Genomic DNA, 20458 nt, shown 5'->3' on the forward strand with positions numbered 1-20458 from the left:
CTCATACGAAGAAGTTTGCGAATGAGTACCAAATTAACATTTTTTTTTCAAGAAAAAATGCACTCTGTCATTTATGCAAGTCACTGGACAGACACTGACCTGGGGCCAAAGTTGGTGACCTATATTTGAAAGCATCCGTGTACCTGCCCTGCAGATTCCCTGTGCTTCCCAAATCTCTCTCATCCCACAAACTCCGTGGCGCTGAATTCAGCAGCGAGGACCACAGTGACTTACCAGTCCGTGTGCGCATCATCGATCACCAGGAGGATCTTGGGTTTCTGGGCCGCCGGTGGCGTGGGGCTGGCCGAGGGATCGATTAGCCCTGCAGCCGCTTGTGTGGTTTGCTTCATGGCGCTGGAGATGGAGCTGAAGATGCTGGTGCCGGTAGAGGAAGAGTGCAAGGGCTGCGGTGGGTGTGGATGCTTTCTCTCCATGGCAGGCGAAACCGGGGAGCTTGTGGAGTTGTCAGGGCGCTGCAAGTCCATCATGTAGCCATTGGGCAGATTTGCCACAAAACTGCTGTCTGAGAGACGCCTCCGGAGGAAATTCATTGCTGCAGTGTTGTGTGGAAACCTTCTCAGCAAGGGCAAGGCTGAACAACAGTGCCACCAGCCCCAGGGAATGTTTCTGTGAGTGTGCAGGGTACTTCTGTGCAGTCCAGGCAGGCTTTCCCCCTTGAAATCCTGCTGGAGAAATATGCCTTAGATTTTCAGCTATATTTTCCTTCTCTCCTGTGGGAAGAGAATCAAAGACATATATGTGAGATACATACTGTGAGTCTGAGATAAGAAAAACTCTCTTGGCCTTCTAAATGGGTACCTTAATCAACAATGAGAGGAGAAAGGACTACTGGTTTCTATGCAGTATGCTACACTGGTACAGCCAAACAGATAGGACAAAGTGTGTTGCATGGCTCACTCTCATCCCAAAATATTCTCCAGTCATGGCAGAGCAGTTTGCAATACCTTAGGGGCTAAAAATTCTATAACTGTTCACTGTGGGGAAAGAAAAATTATTCAGGCCATAAATGTTAATTTTCAAAAGAAAGGCAGCCTATTTCTGATATTTTGTGTGTCAGAAATAATACGTGCTTGTTACAGAATAACCAGCAAATGATCCAACAGGATAAAAAGTTGTATAATTTCTGGCAGGTTTGTAAGCAAGGCTCTGAATTTAAGAAACAAACGTCCTAAATTGAAATGATTTGTAGAAAATAAATAGTGGAAAAATCCCCATACATATCTTGATCAAGTTCAGTGGCAGCTTCAAACTACTTGTCTCTGTCCCTGCTGCTCTCAGCACTCAAAATTAGACTTTGAGCCAGGTGCATGCTGGTGGTTGCTAGACATGGCAGACTAGCTGATTTTACTGGTTCACTTGTAGAATTTTTGCAGATACTCAAAACTAGAAGTTTGGCTGGTTTTTGGTGGTTTCTTTTTCTTTCTTTTTTTCTTTTTTTTTTTTTTTTTTTTTCTGTTGTTGGGTTTTCTGTTTTGTTTTGGTCTAGGAAGAAAGGTCTCTTATTCTGCTCATTTTTTCCAGTGAGAAAATGAACACTCTGAAATATAACTATTTGGCTCCTTTCCCTTGACCACAGCATGATAACTTTGTTTTTACCCAGAACATTAAGTTTTAAAGTGGTTAAATCATATCACAAACTTAGTAGTTATTTTTTTAAAAAATGTTCACCTGTAGGCAGAGGCCAGAAATGAGAGTTCCACAGTAATTCCCCAAGACCTTTTATCTGTCGAGACAGCCCAGACTTTGATCCTTGGCCAGAGGCTGGTTGGTGAGATTTAAGGCGGGGGGGGGGGGGGCACGGGCAGGGAGGGGAGGGAAAGAAACATGTTGCTGGTAAATATTTTTCATGACAGATATATCTGCAGCAACAAAAGTGAGAGTTATCCCATACATCAAATGAGATGAGTCACATGAATTTCTGATATTGTCCTTAAATCATGCCCCAACCCCCTTCAAGTCTTTTTGAATGAGCCCCCTACAAACACTGGAACTCCTTGCCTTGACCTGCCTGGTTTGGCCTCCCTCATCGCTCCCACTCTTGTCCCAGTGTATGATTGCCTCCTGATGGCAGGAAATTGTCTTTTCCCAGTTGGTCCAAGAGAACCCCATGCCTGGGAATCTCCTTCCTGGAGGTGTGGCTGAGAGCTCATGGAGCAATCAAAGAGCTTTCTTAAAATCAGCTGTCGTTTATTGTCACCTATAGAGATTTACAAAACTTTAGAGACAGAGGATTCAGACCTGTCTGTGCCTGTACCTCTCAGCCCCCAGAGCCTTAGGGAGGCTTGGATGAGCCTGGCTGGAGTAAGTGAGCTACAAAGCGCCCCTTGGCACATGTTCCCCAGATCTCGTCATCCGTCACCACGCTGATCCCGTGGGCGCAGGATCTGTCTGGAGCAGAGGGCTCCCTGCTGAAGCTGCTGACATCAGATTATTAGAGCAATTTTTCTTTTGATTTCTCAGCCCTGGCAATACAAGTCCTCTCACTTTGCTGGAGCCTGGAGGTAGCCTTTTCCCAGGGAATAGCTCAGGAAATCTTTAATGACTTCCTGTCACATTTACAGTTGATAATGTATCTTAAGGCATTGTGCTCACTTCCCACCCAGTCCTGGCGTGCCTGGTGACTTCACAGCATCAGCAAATTCATGCACTGTTAAGTGCTTTGGTAGCACAGTCTGTTTATGCAGCAGCTGTTCCAAGAAGCAGGTAACATATATTATCCATGAATTATGAAATTATGAGTCAGCTACTCACATTACATATCTATCTATCTATCTATCTATCTATCTATCTATCTATCTATCTATCTATCTATCTATCTATCTATCTATCTATATCTATATATCTCCACACAGCACTTGGCCTACTCATGTACTACTGTAGCAACTGTGAGTGCCAGCCACTGTTACCTGTGCAGGATGACCAGAGTGTAAAGCCTACAAAGGCTTTGGGGGATTTATATACTACAGGCTCAGTAATAACATGCTGTACTGTCCTGTGCTCGAGAACCTGTGTTTTCTGCCTTGCAGAAGACAAATAAGAAAAATTTCCTCATTTTAATAACAGTCCACTCAAGGGTAGGTCTGGGTCTGGTTAAGGGGAGCATCCCAGAGATCCGTCTACAGTCAGGAGGACTCCAAATGAGTATCCATTACCGAGTACAGCAATTAGGTGTGCTCTCTTGAAGGACCTTGGCATTAACTGGCAGGAGGTGGGATGTAATTTTGATACTGGTCCCAGGAGAAGTGGTTTTAGCATGAGACGCCTGCCCCTTGCATGCTTTGCACATCACAGAGAGCTGCCGGTTCCTGCTGTGGCAGCTCTCAGCCACGGGAGGGAACCTGGCCCCAGCTGTACGGGCTGGACAAGGCTCTTTTCACAAGTCAGGATCCTTGGTACAGGGTCCAGGCAGGACTTACATGCTCTTGAAAGTGTTTCTCCCCCACTGCCAGGCGCTTGCATGGCTGCTTCCCACTCTGCAAGCTTTTCACTCCCCAGAAGAACAAGGGCTCCTTGCAAAGCATCAACAAGTAAAGCAATGGGCAAACGTCTCTGCTCTGCACTGAACTGATGAAGAAGGGCATGGAAACATGTGAAGTAGGGTGTCTGAGGGCTGGGAAGGGCCAGCGTACCCCATGATGCGCCTGGAAGGCGTTCAGGTTTCCTCTGCAACCCGGCTTCCCAAACTGTGCCCTTCAGGGTACTACAGTTTACAATAAATAATTTATCATACCTATTGCAAGGTCATGTCCACTTGCCTCCTGGACACTTTTAAACAGCAATATTTACAGTAATCCATCATTTTTTCCACCAGGGGTTTGGTAGTGGAAGATGTTGCTTAGGGAACGCTGGAAGCTGGCAAAACTCTCTTGTCCAGAGAGTTTGGGACACTGCACTGAGGCTGGCCTTTTCCCTCTGCCGGCTGGCACTGCCTCTGCTTGCTGTGAAGACTGGGCTGCGTGCCGTTGGCTCAGGAGGGAAGGAGAGAAAACCCAAGCAGCTGATGTCACGGGTAAATCTCCCTCCAGCAAAGCACGCAGAGGCTAAATTCAAATAGGATGACACTGCTGCAGCAGAGAGTAACGCCTGGCTCTGCTCTGGGGTAGAGGATGACAAACCTGCCAGGAACTTTGACTTTGAGTCTGCCAAAGCAATGGCACAGACTGTCCTCCTCTCATTACATAAATGTTTCTAGTGAGCTAGGTAGTGTAATTAAAATAGACTTTCTCTCTTTAAAAAAAATGACATTATTGGTGGCTTCAATGCGTCGATTTATTGATTGCCATTAATGCTGCTATGGGAGCAGCAGAAACTGCCACCAGATTCTTTTGCTTACTGGAAAGATCTTCTGCATCATGAACACTTGCTGTTATTTAACTTTCAGCAACAGGTGTTTTTGTACGGGCACAGGCTGAGGAGGGTAGGACCTCATTCTCCTACTGTTTGAAACTCCCTGTGGCCATGCTGAGGGCTCAGCAGGTCGGGCCAAATCTGGCTGTGTGCAGCTCTCACAGCATTAGGCTGTCATGTAGAATGGTGTTCACCCAGTGTACATACAGATCCTACCTTGGCGGGCAAGCAGGGCTGTACCTTCAACAAAGCCAGGAGCCAACACCTCTTTCAGAAGCAAGACAAATCTGCTAAGTGGTTTCTTTTGTCACTCCAGAGCCACAGGTAGGAGAGCTGCTGGCTCTACACCATCAAGTTGTACATCATCTCTGTGCACACCAGGGTCTTCCTATGGCTTACGTGGAGACAAGTGACCTACTTAATGCGGTGCCAGGCACGAACGTGCCCATAGGAAGGCCTGGTGCCCCTTGCACAGCTGAAATACATCCCATGGGCTGCTTCAGGAGAGGCAGCAGCTCTTGTTGAGTTCCTCAAGCTGCAGTACAGGATCTGCCTCCCCACCACTCAGGAATAATCTGCTGCTGTGTGAAGAAAAAGCTGCTCCTGAAAGGTAGCTGGGAAGACAGTGGGCATCTGTGCTGTAGAGCTGCAGGTCAGGGATATTGGGTTACATTTTGGGATGGGGAAATGATAAACAAGGCACAGGAAAATGAGCAAGTGCTGAAGAAAGAGAGCAGGCAGGAGAGAGGGGGAGAGGAGAAGGAGGAGGAGAGGGCACAAGCAGAAAGGGAGGAAGTAAGCGGGAATTGGTTTAACCAAAAGACAACATGGGAACATGCGGAAATCCCAACAATGGGAGCATAGTCAAGGAATCAAAAGGAAATGATGTGAGCAACTAAATGAAGCAAGAGCAAGGTCAATTAGAGTTGACCTTGAAAACAACAGCAAAGAGGCTGGCACTGCCAGCCCCTTACTAACATGCAGTTAAACTTCTTGGCTGATATTTTCGGAAGGGCAAGGGAGGGTAAGCAATCTACTCCCTCTACTCGTTGGCAGCAGCCAGGCACCTACCTGCTTTTTCTCAAGGATATATTCCACAGACATGCAAGTTATCTCAGAAAACCTGTTGACATATGTTAGAAAACAATAACAAAACATTCGCTTAAACCTCTTGCTGGGTTACTTTCTAATGTGCAATAGCATCCAGAGGGAATCAAACTCAATTGGCTGGTATATGTTCACTGTGCTTAGATTTCCTCAAGGCTTGTTATCTATGCTGTCAGGTAATGAACTGAACACGACCATGCCAGCCCGCATCTGATTCCTGCTCTTGACAGCCTCAACAGAACAATGCTGGGGGTGGTAAAACGGAAAGCCAACATGGATGTTGATAGTAGAGGTTATTCTCCCACCTGATCATAAGGGAGCTGCACACTTACTTCTGCCCCATGATAGATGGAAAGATGAGGGAATGCTCCTCACCTGGTACTAATACACCTCACACCCATTTTGTGGATAACCATTAGCAGACATTAGCATTTTAAAATATTCCCATGTGTCTCTCCCTTATTTCAGTCATATTGACTCGCTGTGGGAGTGGATTTCCATGGAGGGGCAGCCAAGTTAGGAAGCTCCAAATCCAGCTAGGTGGATTTCCATATATATTTTCAAAAAGACAAAAATAGGAGATTTTTTTAATTACTCTCAAGCTTTCAGTGTTTCACCCTGAATGGCTTCAATGTTCCCAAGCTTGGAATAGCATAAGAATTGAAAGCAGAAGAAAATAAGTAGTTCTGAAATTAGAACTTTTGTTGGGTTTTTACCTCATTTGCCACAGTTTTGGACTCAAGAGGCTCACATGTTCAAATATTTCTTGGTACTTTCAATGCAAACTGAAAATCAATAAATCAGAAAACTAAAACAACAGGGCTTAGAAAAATAAAAGAAAAAGGATACCCTACCAAGCACCCCACATTTTTTATACGTGAAGCATGTATAAAAACTGTAGGAGTTGGAAAGACTGTACGCTGTCCTGAAGAACAGAGGAAAGCGGAGAGTTTCCATGCTGGTATTCAGTTTGCAAAGAGATTTCCCAGGCATCAGCAATACAGTAGAGCACTAACGTAGACACTGGTGGAAATCTTCCAAAGCACGTAAAGCTACAGCAAAAATACTACCTAAAATCAGAGGGGTTTGTGGTTTGGGTGCCAGGGACACTTCTGGAAATTGTGTATCTGCTATGACTGACACCAGCTGAGCTGTGCCTGTGTCTGTGAGACAGTTGCAAGAAGTCAGGACCCTGCAGCTGGAGGGGGTGGCAGGGCAAGGGAGCAGAGACAGTGTGCCATCAGGGCAATGGTGCTACCCAAAAGTTGAGTTCCTTGTTGTGTGTTAGACGGTTGCTCATCAGAATTTCACTTGCTTCCCAAATTCTTTATTATCTTTCACAGCCTCAGTGATTTCCTTTGGAAATGTGCTCTTTAAGGATTCTCACAAGAAGTCTGTGTCTTGTGCATCCAATTTCTCTGTTTAGGGAGATCTTCAGAGGTGCCAGAAGGTCTTTTTCTCAGAAACTAAACATTTTACAATGTTCAACATGCTTCATTAAGGCACGGATGCATATAAAAGTGCAACAATTTCCTTGTCTTATTGCTGCAAGGTCTTATTGTAGACCTTAAAAAAATCTTCTCTACTTTTTTTGGATGCTATTTAACTGGAAAAGTCCAGGTTTCACAAATCTTCTTTTTCAGTTTACAAAGTGATCAGTGTTTCCTATATAGCAGTTTCACCATAGGGGGTTTGCCTTATCTGGTCCTGAAAATGATGGGTGTGCACATACAAAACTGAGTGCAGATGGGACCATTAGACAAGAGCTACACCTAGCAGAGAAAATGAGTTAGTCTTTTTCCTCTTTTGCCCATTATTTTGCAATGGCAGGCAAAGAAAAAAAGAAGGGAAAAAAAAGCCTAAAATGACAAAATGTAAGATCATCAGGCTTTCAAGTAGATTGCAATGGAAAATGACTAAAGCCATGAACAATAGTGAAAAATTTTCTAGTGAACAATAGATCTGAATATTATGGTAATACTGTATGGCTTTAATACCCCCAAGAACAAATTATGATGTGCTACTTCTTGGAAACAATACATTATTTCCTCATTTTATTCTCACTGTGGAAATCCTGTTGGCACCTAACAGCCACAGTGTTGTCTCAGTGGTAAAATACCCTTGTCAGTGAGCTTAGAGAAGCCTTTTGTAGCTTGTCTCTGTTCAATATCAATACTTGCTTATCAGCAAAGCCAGACTCAGCTCATCTGGAGCAAACATTATGAGGCTAAGAAATCCTGTGCTAATCCTTGAATACTATAGAGGCATCTCCATCTGAAAGTCAGTTGAGTTGGCATACTGTCTCCATTTCTTATTTCCCTAGAGTATTGTGGTCATTCCCACCCTGAGCAACAGCGACACTAATGCTTCCATTAAGGCTAATACTTACACACATGCCAAAGTGGCTCCTCACAATTATATTACAGAAAAGCAGGAGACAGCAGTACAAACCAGGCAAATTGCAGAGATAAATAGTCTGCATATTAAGCGGATGAAATTATAAGAAGAAAGCAAGCAAGGTTCTGTAGCCCCCCGTCTTTTTTCCTTCCGAGTCTTGGATCTGACTCCGTTCATGTTGTGTGTTTGTGAGGAATGCTCGAAGCTTCCTGCAGTAACCGTACAAGTCCTGATTTCATGGTGATAAGAGTGAAAGCAGTACCAGATATGCCATTAATAGAGCAGGGATTTCCTTCAGCTGAGAAACGCATTGCTTTGAAGAGTGCTGATCTGAATAAAATCAAGAAGCTGGATGTATTCAATATCTGGGGCCTGCCAATATGAATTAGGGCTTATCCAGACAAAAGATGCCTAAGGGACTGGCAACTCACAGCTTCTCAGAGGAAACTGCAGCAGCCTGCCCAGTGCTAATGGGGCTCCTGTCTCGATTACGATCACATACTCTTCCTCATTCCTGTGCCATTTTCTTTCTACTGTATTGCAGTTCTGCCACAACAGACTGACTGTTCAAAATGCAGGTAAAGAGAATATTTTGTTACTATAGAGTTAACTAGATATGTTGTGGGAGAAAAAAAGTGCTACGGGTCATGAAAGGGAATAAACAGTTCACTAAGAGGTCACAATCTACACCAGATAGGTAACTATTAATTAATTGATGACAGTAAGAAGGATTTTCTGTTTGGAGCACAAATTATATTACTTTTCATATGTTTATAAGACAAAAATGGATCGCATATTTCCAAATAACATATCTTCAAACACAACTCTGCAATTCTTGCATTAATGCTTCTAACTCATTTTAAAATGACACAAAAATTCAACTTTTTTCCCAAATGTTCTATGCTTCTGGGAGTTAAAAAGTTTTTCTTCAAATGTCTGAAGTGTTCTAAACCATCTTTAGTGCTAGTATATTCCATCTAAGTTGCTCTGCCATATGCATCTACCCCTTTTCTCTCCCCTGCACCATTCCAGGCACCACCATATCCCAGTTTCCCAGATTTTTCTCATATGGCGAGGAAAGCCTTATAATACTTGAGGTTTACTTAACCTGATGGTTAAGTACAGCAGATACCTGGAGAAATAAAGCTTGCAATTTGCCTTTGTGTGGCAAGGTGCTCACTTGCTTTCTGAGTTTATGTGCCCATCTCATGCAGCAGCACAAAGAGAAGAATAAGCTGGGAATTTGAGCAAACTTACTGTTTTATTTTGATGATGGAAGAGAAAGACAATGTTTTACTGCACTGTGGAGAAGATTTCTGATGCAACTGTAAGATAGCTTGATTCTTCCATGTCATGTAGTAGTGGTAAGAGATTGACTGGCCAGACTATTGCCCCCAAAGAGGCGGAGGAAACAGGGATTGGTAGGTCTTCATCTGGAACACTGTAGGGGTTCAGCTGGTTATGTGGGTCTGAGGTTCTGTGATGACCAACCCAAATTGTGCTGAGCATTTCCAGGAGATATTTTTCTTCACATTTTTTTGCATGATTACTATTGATCACATGGGGACGCACCAAATGCTGTGTGGGTTTGTGTAATGCATTCCTTTTGCTGGCACCATGTACCCACACACTTCTCACCCCTGCAAGGGTGACAATCCCCTTTCTCAGAGCTGGACTGAACACCCCAGCTCCGTGCCTCAGCTCCCGTGTTCACGAAGTCCAGAGGCTATAAAAGCTTGTGTGTTGAAACTGGCCACCTTGTAATAATTGCATGGCTTTGTCATCCCTATGCAGTCACAGAACAGGTAAAAAAAAAAAAACAAAAACAAAACAAAACAACAGAACAAACCATGGGGCACAACTTATTAGCTTCAAGATTTCAGAGACTGGTACGGATGGCAGGGTGTTAACTACAGCAGGCTGAGGAAGTATGTTTATTCCCTGACGCTTTGCACAAAGCTGTGCACTCATGGAGCCCGGCCTCCCCCGTTAAGGCGACCAGCCAAATCCTGCCTGCGCTTGTACTTGCATATTCAGTGTTTTCCCTAGGCTTGAGCTGAAGTGCAGAGCTGATCTTCCTGCATGTTGTAGTATGGCAGTCAGTGCATTAAAACACACCAATCATTATTCCCTATTTCAAGACTGCACACCAAAGGAAACCAATCTTATGGTTTCTGTAGATAGCAAGAGCAGTTCCTTTCTCTATGTTTTTCTTTTCTTATGGACTTTTTATTTTGAGCAAGTCACTTAACTGCTTTGTGCCTTACTGTGCCTGATTGTATAATGATATTTCTGTTAAATAAAGTATGAAAAGGCTAAACTGGGTCAGGTTTGATAGAGACTGAGATGTGTGGTGATAAAAATACAGATTGCAGAGGTGTTCTATAATATACAAAGTAAGTGTGGCAGCTGTTTAAAATTAAATCTACCTGAAAATGGTATTACTTTTTAACATGGAAGAATATACAGAGTTTTCAGCTCAAATGAGAGCTGCTGAGGTCACTGGAGTTCAGTTTCAGAGCCAATCACTGCCAAAAACCATTGTGGATACCCAGAAGATGATAATTGTGCAAGAAAGTAGTACATGGGTGATCTTTTAGAAATAAGCCAGGTTAGATGCCAGGATGTCTGTCCCCTTTCCTTTCTATTCCAATTCAGACATAGCATCCAAACATGACCGAATGAGCGATGGGGTTATGAAAACCTGGTATCATCACTCAACTCCATAAAAGTAGCGGATCACCTTCACATGTTGGTGATAGACCTTGCACATCCACCTGTATTTTCCTAAGAGCTGCAGGAAGAACCCTGGCTAACTCATTTCATATGAAAATCCACACATAAAACCAGAGCAAGAGAGGGCCTTGTTGTGATCACTAATAATAATGTACACTGTATGATAACCAAATACATAAAAATCCTTCACTATTATCAGGTTAATCACTTGCTCTTTTCTTGCTTCAGCTCCCCATCATTAGTATCTCATTCCTGAAAGAGGATAATTGCTTTGGATCTCTTCAATTACTACTGAAGCACTGCAGAGCACTTGTGAAAAATCAAATAGATTTGAAGACTAGGATCATTGAGCTTGGCCTCCCACATAGTGCAGCTTGTGCAGTTTCTCCCAACAACTCCTGCTGTGAGTTTATCTTTTCTGATTGAAAAACCAGCTCCAAAGCTAGTTTGTAAATACTCACCGGTGTGGTCCAAACCAGCCCTGTATCTAAGCCATCGCCACTGCAGCAAGAGCAAAGCCCGAGTAAAGAAAACATCATTTCATCCAGCTGTGACAATCCCCCAACTTCAGCAGGGACCGTGTGACCGTACGATACCCCCCCCATGCAAAGACAGTTGCTTAAGCACCCCAGAAGAGCTGAGATGTTCACCCTGTAAAGCAGCATCTGTCTCCCGGGCCGCTAAATCTTGAGCAGCAGCCGCTGGCAGCGCATCATCTGCAGGGCTAGTCAGTGCCTGGCACCAATCCCTACCTGAGCTGATTTTTCAGTTTGCGCTACCCTGAAGGTGGAACAAGAAACATTGCCAGGCGCTGCGGGAGATGGCAGCTGGTTTGCCAGCCTTGGCCCTGTCCTCCCTCTGCCCGTTCGTCACTGAGCCTCGTGGCAGAGCCCAGCCCCTGAGGCTGCTGCCAGCCACGGCCCACCCAGCTTTCCTTGCTAAGCAAGCAGCAGCGAGGTTACAGACTTCCATCAAACTGTCGGTCTTTGCTGGCATCTCCATGCAATCACAGCACCTGCCTGGTGCTCCTTAACGTTAATGAAGCAGCAGCAGGAACCTTCTGGCTAGAGAAGCTGTGGTGGAAAACCTAGTTTGTAACTGTGTATTCCCACCTAGTAAGTAAAACAACTGCTCTGTGTTAGCAAAGGAATGTGAGTTTTGCCAAGAGGAAGCGCAGAACCTGCTGTTAGTTACAATGGACACCCTAGTTGTATTTTGGGTTTCTGAAGTGCTCTTTATAGTCTCACAAAGATTTATTGCTGATGATGATTCCACCTTCCCCTCAGCTGCTAACCCTGACCATACCATGAAGCCGGCATGTCCTATGCTCTCTTTAAAAAAATCAGAGTTTTTCTTACCTGCCCATAGCCCTTGATGGTCTACCACTAAACACAAAAACATGCACTTAGGAGGTTAGACAACTAAAGAGTCTATTCATTCTTCACCACCTACTCTGCTCTGGGAAAATATATTGGTCTTACAGCATTGTGTGAAGGTAACCAGCTATTTTTTCTATTAGTCCAAGGTGCGGTAGGCTCTGGACAAAGTTGAGGTTGTTGATACCTCACTAAGAATTAAACCCTGTTGGTGTTCTCTCTGTTTTCAAGCCAGAGGACAACTACCTCAAAACTACCTGAGGTAGAACAACCATCCAACAACCAGATGGAGAGAAAGGCAGACTGACAGAGGCAGAGCTGAAGGTGTAGGCTCTTCTGAAGTCTTTTCAGCTATGGCTGTATGGGAGGAATTACAGTGAAGGGAGACCTACGGAGCTGAGCTAAGAATGGTCCAGTTGAAAAATTGGATATTTGTAAGAGTAGGTTAAAAAACAGACTGCTCATTTCAAAGAAATTTTGCCATTTCAAAATGTTTTCTGCTCCAAGACAGTACAACAAATATCCCAAAATTTCTTGTAACATGTAAGTGTTGTATCAAATACCCCATTAATTCACAGGCTTTCTTTTCTGAAAAAATTTTCAAAGATGGCATTTCCAGAGCCTGTCCCACAACCGCTGAGCTGTGGTCTTTCAGTGGAGAGATGCTGCACTGAAATGTTGCTGACTGACTTCTTCTAGCAGTGAAGTTGAAGGAGCATTATGAGGCTTGGATATCATAAGTTCACAGCATTTTACTGTTATTATTTATTCAGGCAACCAAAGCTGGCTATGAACATTTTCAGTCTGAAAGATTAAATGCTACAGCAATGCAAAAGCTCATGTCTTATATCTTCCTCTGATTACTGCATTACTTTTACAGGAACATTTACCAAACTCCAATAATTTGTGCAAGGTAGCAGAACAGAGTGTACAGAAAAATTTGCGATGCTACTTATTTAGCTGGCAAATATTTCAGAAAGCAGAGGGTCAATCCATTCCCTTCTAGCTCAGGAAAAATTCTCATCAACTTCAATGAGATTCTCAGTGAAATAAATAAAAAAATTGGGGTTGGGATCTGATTCCTCTCTCTTTCTGACCACAGCAGGAGGCAGATGATCCTGCATGTCTGGCATGACTTTTGTGGGAGATGCCAGCTAGTGACTTTAGAAGATGTGTGACTGCCCCAGGTAACTAAAAGGCACTGTCCTGCTCTTTCTGTGGGTCACTCCTAGGGAGGGGACAGGAGGTACACAGCCGGGGCGCAGGGCTCAGCAAAAGAGGTGGCACTTTCTTTCAAGACAGAGACATGACATGTAAAGCCAGAGGCCTGTGACCTGTGACCAAGAACTGGAGACATCAAAGGATCTTCCTGGGAAAATCCCGCCTGCACATTAATAGGGACTGTCAGCTCTAGCTCTTGACAGGCACTGTCCTCTCCTATGCCTCGTGTTTCTCAGGAGCTGGCGCGTTGAAATGGCCTCGGGAAACTCTCATACATGAAACTGCCCCTGCAGGGAACAGCGGGGGAAGCCCTGACTGAAAGGCTCTGATGAATTATTGAGGTTGCCCAGAGTAAACCAAGGTAACCTTCATGTTAATTCCTGTCAGCCTCTTTCAGTTTTATTATAAAACAACACCCCCCTTACCTCGCCTACTCCTCTCTCTCCTGTTAAAGAAACTTCACAAGGCTGCTGAAGTAAGAAAGCCTTCCCGCAAGATTAACTAAATACACACAGGCCTATTTTAGATAGATGCATCAAGCTAAATTCAGCAGCCTTCAGCTGCTGGAGGGAGCGCAGCGTTTCATCCAACCCCTCTCTCCAAAGAACATTAATGCTTTAGCAACCAGAAGGGAAATACAGGCACTGAGTCTCATCTTTAAGCAACAAAATAAAAAACTTCAGGGCTAAAAGAAGAATAAATGCTTCCTAACTTGTCACATTATTTGGCTTTGTCAAGCCCACTTCAGAAAACAGCCGTGTGCTGAGTGTGTTTCCCTGCCCATATGCTGTGTCCGCAGTCCCTGCAGCTGCCTGCGATGGGCACAGTGCATCAGAGGTGCATGCAGTGTCTCAGGGACAGAAACACCCAGTCCATCATCTCTGCGACCATGTGATCATTCTTCATCCCCAATTTCATTATTTTTTTTTTTTTTTAATCCACTGAACTACAGTGGTGGCTATAAACAACTGTGCTGTGCTGATAAATTGAATGAGAAAACTCTTCATTTTCATGATTTCTTTCTCTGAGAAGAATCTATATTTTCTAGCATCTTCCTCTGGAGTTTATTAGCTTGTTCTGCAGAGTCAAGCAGAAGTGTTTCTGCAGCCAAGAAGGTCTTTGACATGTTCCTGGGCTGTAATGTACTACAGGGCTGTTCAGCCTTACTCTAACCCAGCAAGTTACACATTAAAGTGGAGAAGGAAGATGACAGTGTACGGATATGTTCATTGTATTATATAAAAGAAGACAACCACACAGGGCCAAGTTAGCATATATTAAAAATAATACATTTTATCAAAAAAAAAGAGTTTTACTATATTTTAAATGACAGATTGTATAGGTCTGATTCACCTTGGAGCTGAATGTTCTGTTGCTGTTGGTTTTGCTTTTCTAATAGTCCTATGTAAATATGCTTGTGTTTGCTTATGAAGTTAATTTACTGCTGATGGAAGCCTACCAGTCCTTCTAGATGAAAAAAAAAATTTCATTGGCTACATAAGAAGTATGGCACATGCATTTTTAGCTTTTTTTTTCCATCAGGGTTGGAAGTCCTGAGTCCTAGTGGAGTGGGACTTTCTTCATTTACTTGGATGGGAATAATGCATCAGTTAACCTCTTATTCTGCTCCAAATAATGTGAATGGGTTTAGCTATCACTTTTACCAAAAAGTGTCTTATCAGTATCCTTTCCTAAGCAGCCTTGTGGTTTTAAAGGACTAGAACTAGCAAGTTAAAAAAATGTTTCCTTCTGTGTTTGTGCCATTTTCAAGTAAATGTAAAATTAAAGTGTAAATTAAAATGTAGGGCTTGAGGTAACACACTTTTTACACTCTAGAGAGCTGAACAAAGAGCCATTTCAAAACATGAAGACCTGACTGAAGGCACTGGTAGCCGTAGCCATCTTTTAAAAGGAGTTGGTATTTGTGTGTTCGCTCCTGTGTGTGAGAAGAAATAAGGAAGCTAAAGCTTTTCCACACTTATTAGTTTAAGTATACAGGGAAGAAGTGCTGGCTCTGGTTTGGGCTGAGAGCAGGAAATAAATCAGCTAAAACTCACAATGTTTGGCATAAATGAAATTTCCTTCTTAAAAAAAAAGGCACACCCCTCTCCCCCACTCCACCTGTCTCTCCAGTCCTTCTGTTTTCCTCCCTTTAACATGAACTCTGACTTCTCTTTCCAACCCATAGGAAGATAATGCTGCTGATGTTCTTCAGGCTGGAGTACTGTACAACACAGGAGCTGCCTGTCTTGTTCATACATACCCCAGTCTGATAGTGTACAGCAAAATTTAATGTGTCTTTAAAAATGGCTGCAGTTACTCTCTCAGGAGTGACTTGAAGGTATTACTCCCAATTTCAGGAAGCCCGAAAAAAGGGGTCTTTCCTACCCCATCCAATCTACTTTGCTTGCCCCCATGACAGCTCACCACAGGCCACCCTGGGAAGCAAATGATCTTTTCTTCCCCTTCATGTCACTCTGGTGGCAATGCAGAATTCAGCCCTTTGCAACAGAGCGCTGTCACCAGGACAAAAGATCATTTTCACCCTAAAGGCCACAACACAGACTCTTCTACTTTTTCAAGGCCATCTCATTATTTTTTTTCCCCCCTTATGAGCAGGGTCTAATTTACAAGCACATGCTCTGGGCCACCTTTTCTGTGGCCAGTGCAGTCTGCTAATGGCAGCAAAGTCATACTGCACCTTTGCTTTAGCATTTGATCTGTACAGACACAGTAGGATTATATCTCATTAAACAGACAATAGATGAGTGTCTGGAACCTGACAGCCATTAATACAGACATTGTTAATGCTGCATAATCACTTAATTTTCCTTGATAACCATATTATAAATATATTTGAGTCTACAGTACTGAACCAGTAACAGATCTGCTGCAATTGCTAATCTGATCTCTGCTGTTTGCCAGCATTCAAGAAAGATTCCTTGACATTTTATAATCTCTAGATGAGGTAGGAAAAACCACAAAAAATGTGAAGAAGTGAAAAAATTATCCAGAATGGAGAGAGAGCTTAAACAGAGAGGAAACCATTTTACCCCGCAAATAACAAGCATATCTAGAAATCAGAAGGTTTCCATTTGGTCTTACTGAGTATGTTTGAAAATTTATGATCCAGGGCTGTATGCACCTCTGGGGATGCAAGTCAGCTGAAAACACGGAGGCCAGAGGGGAGAAGAGAAACACTGGAGTGAGCAAGGACGGGGGATACAGGAGGCAGAGCAGTGACGTTGTTTGAAAGAAAATGCTCTTACAACAGCACTGAAAATGCCCTGGGTGTTTTGTTTGACATTTTGAGTTAGCAGTTTCACCTACCAAGAGATTATCAGATCAAGTCGCTGCACCTTTATCAGCTATAAATTTTGTCTGGGCCAGGGCAGCTCTTTGTTATGCGCATCTGGGAATTCTGGTCTTATTTGCTTAGCTATTAAAGTGGCAAGAAAGGGATTTTTAGTCTAAAAACTTCAAAAAAAGAATAAAACATCCTAGAGTGTTTACTCTAGGTAAAACCCAATATTCTGGAGAATTTCCAGACTGACTAAAAAGTGATCCTGTACCCCTATAGACAGAGCAGCATCCTCTGAGGGGAGCATGCCACAATACAAGACACCAGTCACTATGCAATAAGAACTAAACTTGCCTTTTTTTTTTTTTTTTTTTTTTTTTGTTTTTGTTTTTAAAGAAGGATAATAGCTGTTTTGGTTTTGGTTTGTGTTTTGGTTGGTTGGTTGGTTTTGGTTTGTTTGTTTTTCTGGAAGGTGCAATGTAGATTACATGAATAAAAGGAATTTTTGGAAGGTAGAATGAGATTTGCGAGGTGCAAAAAGCCTGAATTAAGTGTTAAAATGAAAGCAACAACATTTTTAAAGAAGTTGTTGTAAAAGTTAAGGGCACTATATCTCAGTCCTCTAGTGTAGAATTTGCAATACTACAAATTCCATTAGAGCAACACATTACATGCCAAAAAAAAAAAAAACCAAAAAACCCAAAACCAAAAACCAACCCAAAAAAGAAAGGGAAGAGTGGATAGCCAGAGAAAAACGATACCCTTTCTTCCCTTTCTGGGGGACAAGGGATAATGTGGAGGACACTGTGGATAGTTTGTTGTAATTAACATCAATAAGGAGCACAAGTGTTACATCCCATCACATCCCTCATTACTAGAGTACATAACCTCCTAACCTCCACCCAGGAAAATGATATCATTGCATGAATTAATCATCTGGGCAATTAATGGCAAAAGCGACCTCGGGTTTCCAGCACCGTCCCTGGCACCGGTGAATCGGCAATGACGTAAGCTTCCCTGGGAACATGCTGGCGTTTTGCCGGTTCCTGAGCCTCGCTGTTGACTCTGGGGGCAGAAGCAAACAATGTAGTCACCCAACCGGTGATAAATGCTGTAAGCGAACGCCAGGCTGCTGCCGCTGCAGCGTCGGAGGGGCTCTCCTCCTGCCAGACCAGCCGTGTGCTTCTCTCAAGGAGGATGCGTATCCCGAAACAGGCGGGCGCCAACGGCTTCCTCTGATGCGCAGAGAGATGGAGTCTCCGGGTGCACCAAGTATCTGCTCCCCTTTTAGTAAGGAGAGCCTCCTGCTATGCACCTGGGAAGCTATGTAGCCTTTTGCAGTATGTGAATAAGCAAGTTATTTAATTCTCCCTCGCTCGCTGGGGCAGAGAAGTTTATTATACTGGGGAGTTTATTTTCAGAGGGTCAGGCTTGTTTTGTTTCATTTCTGAGCTCAGCCTATTGCTGTGAGTGCTTTGAAAGTTGGAGTCAAACTCAACTATGACCATGTTTTTTCTAACTTACAGGAGCCGAAGGACAGGAAACATGTGAGAAGCTAAGAGATAAAAAACCCACTAGCTTAAAGTATATACCCTGTCTTAGACCTAGTTTTCAGTCAGCTATTCCAGGTGAGACAAGGAGATCATGTCTCTGTTCTGTGGGACTCTGCAGAATGTTCCCTTCAGGTTTTCCATCAACAAATACAAATATCCTCTGTAAGCTGGAGCCTTTTTGTACCTGTGCCAGGTGAGTGCTCCTTCAGTCTCACCTGGGGCACGTGCACAAGCTGAGACAGAGGGGGGGTCAGACTCAGCCTGTCACCCCCAGCAGAACACCCCAGAGACTTCAGAAGAGCTTGCGGGCAGATGGTAGACGTGAGCATGGAGATGGTCTCTGATGAGAGTATCAATCATGTTTGTATTTTCCCATCTTCAGGCCATGTGAGAAAAACACAGAAAAGAAGGGAGTTTGGGTAGAGGAAAATTGACCCCTGATGTAAGAAATTTGGTGTCAGGGAGGAAGGAGAATTTGTTAGAGCAAACAGGTTTGGTTAATCCAAGATAAGCCATTTTGTTGCTTCTCCCGGTGGGGTTTTCTACCTTACTGCTCTTTTTAGAGTGAGCCTCTGGCTATTGTTTTCTGAGCAAGCAGAAAAAGCATACCTCCCTCAGCACTCATCATAAGAGTTAGTTTCCAACTGAGATGAGATATCCACAGGTGAGCAACATGTTTGCCTCAACAACACTTTCCTCTGGATCCTGGCTTAAAAATAATGAAGTGGTGAAAACATGAGAATCAGCTAAACCTGTTAATGTCTTACAGCAAGCTGCAATCCCCACTCTGGTTGGTTGGGTTAAGGTTACCCAGCTCGGGACAGCCTTGTCTTAAAGGTTTGCAAAGATGTAAACTGCAGAAACACGATTGTAGCATCGTCACTGCAAACAACATTCACTGTCTACATGGCTTAATGCCGCGTGTCACATTTGTAATCCAACGTCCACCACCTGCGCTGTTTAGCAGTCACTTGTTATCAGAGCAAAGGCAATGAAACAAAAGAAAGGGCAGAGGCTAATATGCTTGGTGTGCTCTTGATCTTCCAGATAACATTAATTTGTGGGATCTAACCTGATCCTCAGGGATGCTCACCCTTTCTTCACATCATTAAAAGGGAGATCGCAAATCTGTGGAAGTTACTCAATAGGTTATCACTTTACCAGCAGGCAAACTGGACAGTTTGATCATCAGTTCTTCTAACCAGTCAGATAACCTGTCCTGATTCCCCCCTTGCTTTCCAGGTGTAGCTGGTTTAGCAGATAGGATTAATCCACTTTCCTACTCACTTGCACTCTCTCTGTTAGAGAATCTGATTACACAGATTGCTTGCAATTTATCTCCACCTGCCATGACTAATGCTCCAGTCTGACCTTCTCTTTCCCATTTTCACATCTCACTGCAGATCTGATACATACACAGACAGATGTACACATGCTTGCTCTTTTTTTTTTTTTTTTTTTTTTTTTTGCAAACAGCTCACAAAGAGTCTCAGCATTATTTCCATTTTCAATCAAACCAGAAAGCAGTACTGTCTTCCCCACACTGCCCATGAGGTAATTTCTCCCTTTTGACTCCTCTCGTTACAGTTATAATGCACAGGCTTCATACGCTGCTGCTCTCTCCACATAGAACACAGGCATCTCCGTACAGACATGCACAATGAACGTGCAATGTTATAAAACCCTGCAGCGCATATAAAGACAAAGACACATGCACTGAGCAAGTACACCACACGCGTCCCTGTTCCCTCCAAACCCTGCAGGAAAACATTGCCTGCAGAGTGCTTTCCAATAAACAAAACCACCCTTACTGCACAGGGTCGGTATATGATTCTGGCAAATCCTGTTCCCACTCTCTCTCTTACCTTTCCTTAGTCTGCTAATCCGGGGGCTCTGGACCGATTCGCTTTCCCTCCTGCACACAAACTGCCAGCCCCTCCTGCTTCACATTCACAGCACACTGGCAGGATTCACCGTCATCCCATTCTGCTGGATCCTTATCGCCCTATTGGCCAAAGCCAGACAGTAAATTCAATTAGGCTCCTCCTTATAACTATATTATCACAGGAACAGGATGAATAATTTAGTAAAATAACAAGGGTGCAGGCTCCGGTGTCACAGACTTCACCCCCTCTGGCAGGCTTTGATAAGAGGCGGGTAAAGAAACCAGAATCTGTCAGTCTTCTGAAAAAGAGACCTTAGATTACCTACTTGTATTTCCTATTCCATCCCTCTTGTTCTCCTCCCCCTAAATCCATGGCATTCCCTTTTTATTGTGGTACATCCATCCCCAGCCCACAACACAGTATTTCCCTGGTGACAGGACATTACCATCTCAGTGGATGCAGAGATTTCTGTCTAGGCAAAGTGATACTGCAGCACATCAAACACTTCGCCTC

At 43.6% G+C, this 20458-nt stretch overlaps 1 protein-coding gene across 1 annotated transcript in view; it reads right to left on the reverse strand.

Moving 5' to 3' along the window:
* The window catches only part of SYN3 (synapsin III), a 203184-nt gene extending 183031 nt beyond the window's left edge, over window positions 1-20153 (reverse strand). Inside the window, exons 1-2 of the mRNA XM_033004423.2 lie at window positions 19925-20153; window positions 235-731 (exon numbers count right to left, since the gene is read on the reverse strand). Coding sequence (XP_032860314.1) covers window positions 235-551 — 317 coding nt within the window. The 5' untranslated portion in view covers window positions 552-731; window positions 19925-20153. The remainder of the gene's footprint in view (window positions 1-234; window positions 732-19924) is intronic.
* Window positions 20154-20458: the final 305 nt, after the last annotated feature.

The sequence above is a fragment of the Tyto alba genome, unplaced genomic scaffold (assembly GCF_018691265.1).
Source record: "Tyto alba isolate M040663 unplaced genomic scaffold, T.alba_DEE_v4.0 Super-Scaffold_2, whole genome shotgun sequence".
In the NCBI taxonomy this organism is placed as follows: Eukaryota; Metazoa; Chordata; class Aves; order Strigiformes; family Tytonidae; genus Tyto; species Tyto alba.